The sequence below is a fragment of the Geospiza fortis genome, unplaced genomic scaffold, assembly GCF_000277835.1.
Source record: "Geospiza fortis unplaced genomic scaffold, GeoFor_1.0 scaffold102, whole genome shotgun sequence".
Lineage (NCBI taxonomy): Eukaryota > Metazoa > Chordata > Aves > Passeriformes > Thraupidae > Geospiza > Geospiza fortis.
The window spans coordinates 653,586-660,645 of record NW_005054373.1 but is presented as its reverse complement, the minus strand read 5'-3'; the positions used below and the strand labels follow the sequence as shown (position 1 = coordinate 660,645).

Sequence of the window (7,060 nt, the reverse complement as noted above, 5' to 3'; positions counted from 1 at the left end):
AGGGAAGCATATTCTTTGTGGATGTAATTTTGTCCCTAACAGAGCCATTTCTGTGGGGATTTTCTGAACATTTATCTGTCCAAATAAATCCTTGAGTGAGCAAATTTCACCCTGTAAACTGCCTCAGTTCGGGGTGAGGACTCTATGTTTTTATAATGGGACAGATTTTCTATTAATAAGAGAGTGTCTAGAATGGACCATCCTACAACTCATAAACCTATATGGAGACCTATATAAAACCCATATAAACCTATATAACAAACAAATTATATGCTGCACCCATGAAGTGCTTCTGCAATTATTCCTTTTCAAATAATCTACAAGTGCTTCTCAACTTAATAAACACATTAAGCACTAAATGAGCAACGTTTTTTTACATCAGATAAAAAAAAATCAGTGCATTTATGCTTCAAATATCTGTGGAGTTGTAACCATACAAGTCAATATAGGAGGATGGGAGTTTTTTACCTCTTCTTGCCTGTCATTATTTTACCTGTAATAAAATTCAACCAGGCCCCAGCCTGGTGTTAACCCATTGAGTTGGAAATCTGCAATGCACTCATGGAAAACTCCACTCCCTGTCAGGCCATTGTACACCACGGGGCAGGCCTGCTTATCCAGAGCTGCAGAAACATCAAAGCTCTTGCCACCTTGGAGAAGAGTGAAAAGGGAACAAAGTCACCAACTTTCAGTAGTATTTTATCTCAAAGCAATCCCAATATCTATTATTTTTGTTTATGGGGGTTTTTATGCTTTTCTGAAGAGTGATAGTTCTGTCTGCTTTGTAAATCAAATTAAATGATCAACTATATTTCCAGCTGAATCCACCTCATAAGATGTTCTGACGTCCCAAAAATGTGGAAATCCCTGTTTTGTGTGGACTGGCACAAAGAGAATCTGTAACTCTCCCTCTGGAACCTGTGGCCCTGATCCTGCAGTGGACACATTTCACCCAGGACACACCACAACTATAATTTCATTTAAGCAGGGAAGAGCCCATGGCAGTAGGGTTGGAACCAGAGGATCTTCAAATCCCTTCCAACCCAAACCAAGATTTTACGGCTCTAAGTAGATTTCTCAGGGTGTAAGGTGATGCGTTCCCCAGGAATCTCACTGAACAGTCTTAACTCCACTGAAGGAAATGCAGGCCAAGAAATGAAGGCAGAGGCAGCTGGACTGTGTTGAGCTTACCAGCAGTAAAACTGACTCCATACTCCTCCTGGATGAGCCCATCCTCAGCCAGCTCAGCCAGGGAGGCGTTGGACCACTCAATGCCAGCCTTCCTCCCATCAGGAAAAAACACATAACCTACAGTGAGGCTGAAGGGGACAGGAATGCAGCAGGTTTCAAGTTCAACCAAAACTCAAATGCAGCAGAACAATGGCAGAGAGAATTGGGACTGCTCTGCCTGGAGAAGAGAAGGCTCTGGGGACTTCCAAGAGAGCTGCAGAGGGGCTTTGGAAAAGGCCATGGAGTGCCAGGATGAGGGGAAATGCTTCCCACTGCCAGAGGGCAGGGTTAGATGGGGTATTGGGAAGAAATTCTTCCCTGTGAGGATGGGGAAGCCCTGGCACAGGGTGCCCAGACAACCTGTGGGTGCCCCATCTCTGGAAGTGTCCAAGGCCAGGTTGGATGGGGCTTGGAGCAACCTTGGGGCCATGGACATTGCTCTTTAACCCTCTGGATGCAGAGAACACCTGTGAGCAAGGCAGGGCTCCTGTGAATCCCCCACTGCAGCTGGAGCCTTCTCAAACAGCTGGGAGTGCCCAGCTTGTACCTCTAAATCATCCAGACAGACAGACAGCTCCATCAGCCCGCAGCAGCCGAAGGGAAAGGAAGCAAGGGAAGGTGAAAGCTGTCCTTGTGACTAACTGCAAATGACAAACTGGGAGCAGGGAGCATGAGGGCATGGATGGAAATTGGGCCATGCAGGTTCAAAGCAGGAATTCACACACAGGTGTCCTGCAGAGCAGCTTTTGCCACCTCTGAGATGAGTGGTTTTAGCAACATAAAGTTCTTTGTCACTTACTGAGTTGTGGTAGCTGGCATGTTGATTACTGTTAAATGGGCTGCAGTCCCATCCTGCAAGAGAGAGAAAGAAAAAGCAGCCAGAGTTGTGCAGATTCATTTCTGAGGGTCCTTCACTGGCTGGACCAAGAAGACACTGGACAGAACTCAGCTTACGCAATGTGCTATGGCTTCATACTTTAAAATCCTCTGACTACACCTCCCATGAAAATCTGGCTGCAAACAAATCCAGGAATATAAACCAAACACATTTAGAACAAATTAAGGACAATGGGAACAACAGAAAGTCCACAGCAAGAGGACACAGGAGGGAAATAAAGCCTGCAAAGAAGTACAAAACTGGTTTACTATGACCACACTTTTCTGACCTGTATTCATCTATGTCTTGGAGCAGCAGATTGGGAAAATGTTTAGAAGGAACTGGAATCTCCTGGATTTACTAATTTCTCTTCCATCCTTAGGTCTGGACTCTTCATGCTCCACTTGGGCTGCTCTGAGGCAAATTTAAGCCTCCTCTGATGCTATAAATGTACAGACACTCAGGGTAAGAGGACTCCAAGCTTCAATCTGCAATAAACTTCTTAATGAAGTCAGCTGCCTTTTAATTAGGGGCAGAACAGCCACAGCCACTTTGAGTCTTGAAAAACTGGACAACAGGGAGAGGCTGGTTATACACATTGTGGTGCCAAAGCTCAGTCCTAGTAAAAGATACAGAGGCACAAGAAAAATCAGGATTTGTAGAGAAGTGGGATTTTCCAAGCTGGGAGAAGAACTTTTATTCTGAATTTTATTCTGTAATGCTGCCTATAATAGAGAGTTTTGATTTATGCCTGGCTTGGCAAAGGAAATGCCTTTTCAGGAGCATCTGCTGGGCTTGGCTGGCAGCTGGCAGGGCCTGCCCTCAGCATGTCCCTGGGCTGTGTGCTCCCAAGCAGCCACAGCTCTGCCTCTCCCCCACGCAGCACAGCAGAGAATTATGGCTCAGCACAGGCAGAAATATTTGCTGACTGCTGTCATGAAGGCTTAGGATGCTTCAAACACCTCAGGCTTCCCATTAATGGGAATCAGCTCTGCAGCAACTCCAGGGAGTGCTGGGTACTTGCAGCAGCTGAGAATCTCTCCTGTAAAGCTGCCTGCCTAATTTTTCTTGAAAGAGCCAAAACAAACTGTTTCAAGTTATCAAACAAGTTTTGCTTCAATCAGTGTAGTAAAATCTCAGTTTTTACACACACAGCTCTGCTTTTGAGAGAGAACAAAGGCTCTCAACACTGATCTGGGTTAATGGTGCCACCAGTGAGAACTTTTGATGTGCACCATGGATGTCACCAAATCCTTATTTCTGGATACTTAAATATGCCTGAAAAGGTCAGAAAAAAAAATCTGGTTAAATAGCACATTGCCATGTTAATACCTACTTCAAAGTGTGCCAAAATCATGACATAACGGCGAATCTCAGCCCAGTTCCGGACACCTGCAAAAAAAAAAAAACAAAATCCCCCAACCTGGAGTTTCACCATTCCTGGGAAATGTGAACTAACAGTACCTGACTTCACAATAACCTTCCTGGATAAAAAAAATATCCAGTAATTGATAACATGGTAAGCAATGATGATCTTAGAGGTCTCTTCCAAGCTCATTATTCTATGATTCTGTAATGTATGTCCCCAAACCGGTGATGGTATTTCCTCTGGAATGTCTTCACTTCATGCCCAGGCATGGAACTGGTTATTTTAACAGGTAATCCTTCATCTCACTGCCCTGCCAGCTACACTGAGGGCATTCCCAAGGCAGGGAATTCTTTCCAGTGCTCTTACCATAGGAGTGGCTCCGAATGCCTTGCAGGGAAAGTTCAATTTTCCCAGAATTTTCTATTTCAATCTCTCCAACAGACCGGCCCCACTGCTCGTGTCGGAAATGCTGCTCCCTTTGTCTGGAAGAAAGAAAGAAAGGAGTGGGTCAGCACAGGCAAGAGCTCCAGCTCTCCTCAAGAAGACTCAATCTGATGGATTTATCTCCCAAAATGAAGGAAATTTCAGAGCATCTGGACAACGGCTATCCCAGGTTTTATACGTCACTTCTACATTTCCCAGTTACTGTTACATAATGAGACACCTGAGAATGAAAGAGCAGCAAATTCTCACCCTGACAGAATAGAAAATCACCCTTTGTTTGAAGAAGTGCTGGGCTGCCAAACAGCTGCTGCTTAGAACTCAGCAGGTATCACCAAAACACACACATTATTGATATACATAATTTCACACCACTGATTCTCATAATTTTAGCTCTCCAGAGCTTGTATAGTATTTTAAACACCCACTTCAGCTCCTTTCTCACAGGATTCTATTCATTTTCTTAGCTATATGTGGATCATTGACTTGGGAGCTGCCTAAATCAATGAAAACAGAAAGAATAAGAAATATTTCATGCTGAGGGTTTCACTCAGACATCTGTGTGTGCAGGATCCCCCAGGTGTGGTGTGGCACTGAAACCAAGAGCCAGGTCCTTTATTAGAGCACTTCAAATTAAACCTACCTTCTAAATTCAACTATAACACACATCAGACCTTGAAGAGAACTGTAGAAAAAAATATTATTAACCCCAGAAGGTATTAATCTTGCCCCTCACTTTTTGACCCTCTGGAAGAGCTCGATGGTCCAAGGCTCCTGGGCTAAAGCACGAGCAAATGTGCTGGGGCTACTGTCAACATTAAAGTTAAAAACATCTGTGGAGTTCTCCCATCTAGAAAGAGAGAAGAAAAAAAAAAAAAAGACATTATTAGCATTCAGCTCATACAAGGCCAAGTTGTGCACTTGCTACTTTGACAGAGGCAATCTTTGTATTTTATTGGAAAATTCTGATTTTTGCCATTTTAAATGAGCCATGAGCTTACTGTTCATCCCAAAGCAAAGATGAAAAACTTACTGCAAAGAGAATTTAACTGGTACAAGCTCTCCTTCCTCTTCACTCCACTGCTGTCTGTAGGATCCTTTCCTGCAAGGCAAAGCACTATAATTTTATGTCACTCCTAAACAAACAACAAAATGTTTCTTGCATGTTTGGAATGGGAATAGAAGAATCTATAATACTCTACACCACCAGATGTATTTTCATTCCTTAAAAATCAGTGTTTTAGTTACCAATCAGCTTTTGGTTCAAGCTGGTTAAATTTAAAATAAATGAAATATATTTCCAGATAGTGCTGAAAAAGTCTCGGTTTTATGTGCAGATAAATGAAATTAGGGAGTGCTGCAGTACCTGAGTAATCCATCAAAATTTATCTTCCAGCACATTTGAGGCTCCAAGTATTCCATAGTGAGTCCTCCTCCACTCCAGATCTCTTTGGATTCATCTCTCACCATCATGTTTGGGTGCTGTGGGTGCTAAAAAGAGGAAACACTTTAGGAAAACATTTGCTTAATTCAATTGTGAGGATGCCACAAAGCAGTCTTGTTATTCTAAACATTACTAAAAACCCAGAATAATGCACATCAATCCTCTCCTTTTTTCCTCATATTCTCCAAATAGGATTTCTCCTGCTTTTTCTGGTCATGGCTACTTAGTGAAAGAGATTTGTGAATATAAAGAGAGTTGAGTGCAGAGGGATTTATGTCAGGTCTTCTCTCCTTCTTTACTATGTAGCCAGCTCTTAATAAAAAAAGAAAATCCTCAGGCAAGAATCTGATTAATGATATCTGATTAAGCTTTCTTTAAAGCAAGAATGAAGCAGATGTGCATAAAACTCCCTAAAAGCTTCTCCCTCCCTTTTAAAGAGGCAATTCCAAATGGTTTTATAGCATGAAAATTAAAAAAGGGGGGAAAACCAACCATAAGCAGAAAATGGAACTCATCAACCATGTGCTGCACCTGATTGGAAAGACTGGATGCTCAAATTCCTCCTGGGGGATTTAACAAGGCGCTTTTTAGAAACTGCTCTGCTTTGTGCACACTATGGGAAAGGGGAATGAGGGTCAGACCTGCTGAAAAAGGGACATACCCAGTACTCTGACCAGTTCTACCACTGCCTTTAGACACAGCACTGGCGCCTTACTGGTGTGAAGATGCAGAGAACATACATTTTTGGCTTGGGATCCCATCAGAGGTTCAAGAAAGAAGTTAAGCACTGCTCCTGAACATCGCCCCACATCCAGCACTCACTTCAAACTCGCCTATCCCATCCAGCCTGAGGAAGAGCCACATCTCACAGAGGCCAGCGGGACGTCGGGCGAGGCGAGCAATCACAAAGCTCCTGTTGGTCTCTGCAAAGCCGGTGAAGTACAGGGAATCGAGAGCCTGGGGGAAGGGAAATGGATTTCAGCTCCAGCTGGGGGCAGGAAAGGGAGGGGACAAGGTCAGCAATCCTTTGTTTTCCATAGGCTTCTGCTCAGGGATCAAATTTTGCTTTCACTTTTTGTGTTTCATAGCAGGCACCCCAAGAACAAACAGGCAGCTTTAAAAGCAGCAGTGAAACCTTAGCCAAAAGAAAGGAGAGCTCAAAAAAAATGGGGTTGGGCACTGAGAAGTGCCAGGCACTGGGATGCAGGGAACGGGAGCAGCTGAGGGATTGCCAGGGGGATGCAAGGGCTGGAATGCAGAGGATGCAGTGGGGTGGAGGTGGTGTAGGGCCACGGAAGTTTGAGTCCAAAGGGGAAAAGGTGTTCTGGGGGAACGTGGGGATGCCGGGGATGGCAGTTCCAAAGCTGGGGGAATATGGGGATGCCAGAAATGGGAGCTCCAAAGCTAGAGGAACATGGGGATGCCGGGGATGGGAGATCCAAGACTGGGGGAACATGGAGAGGCTGGGGATGGGAGTTCCAAGACTGGGGGAACGTGGGGATGCAGGCGACGGAGCGCCAGGGGAACAAGGAGATGGGAGTGCCAGGGATGTGGGACACAGGGATGCCCGGCTATGAGAATAGGGTGTCGCAGAAGCGGGTCCCAGGGAAGGGGGTCTCAGCACCGGGGGTCCCGGGTCACTCACGTGGGGGTCGGCGCGGAGCGGGCGCGGCCGGCGCGGCTCGGCGGTGCCCGCGGC

The 7,060-nt window shown here is 45.0% G+C and overlaps 1 protein-coding gene across 1 annotated transcript in view; it reads right to left on the bottom strand.

Annotated features, from left to right (window-relative positions):
* The window catches only part of LOC102033008, an 8,093-nt gene extending 1,039 nt beyond the window's left edge, over positions 1–7,054 (bottom strand). Inside the window, exons 1-10 of the mRNA XM_031060154.1 lie at positions 7,007–7,054; positions 6,184–6,318; positions 5,284–5,408; positions 4,951–5,019; positions 4,654–4,767; positions 3,843–3,958; positions 3,444–3,499; positions 2,030–2,082; positions 1,192–1,319; positions 494–650 (exon numbers count right to left, since the gene is read on the bottom strand). Of these exons, the coding sequence (XP_030916014.1) occupies positions 494–650; positions 1,192–1,319; positions 2,030–2,082; positions 3,444–3,499; positions 3,843–3,958; positions 4,654–4,767; positions 4,951–5,019; positions 5,284–5,408; positions 6,184–6,225 (860 nt within the window). The 5' untranslated portion in view covers positions 6,226–6,318; positions 7,007–7,054. The remainder of the gene's footprint in view (positions 1–493; positions 651–1,191; positions 1,320–2,029; positions 2,083–3,443; positions 3,500–3,842; positions 3,959–4,653; positions 4,768–4,950; positions 5,020–5,283; positions 5,409–6,183; positions 6,319–7,006) is intronic.
* Between the last annotated feature and the right edge of the window lie 6 nt (positions 7,055–7,060).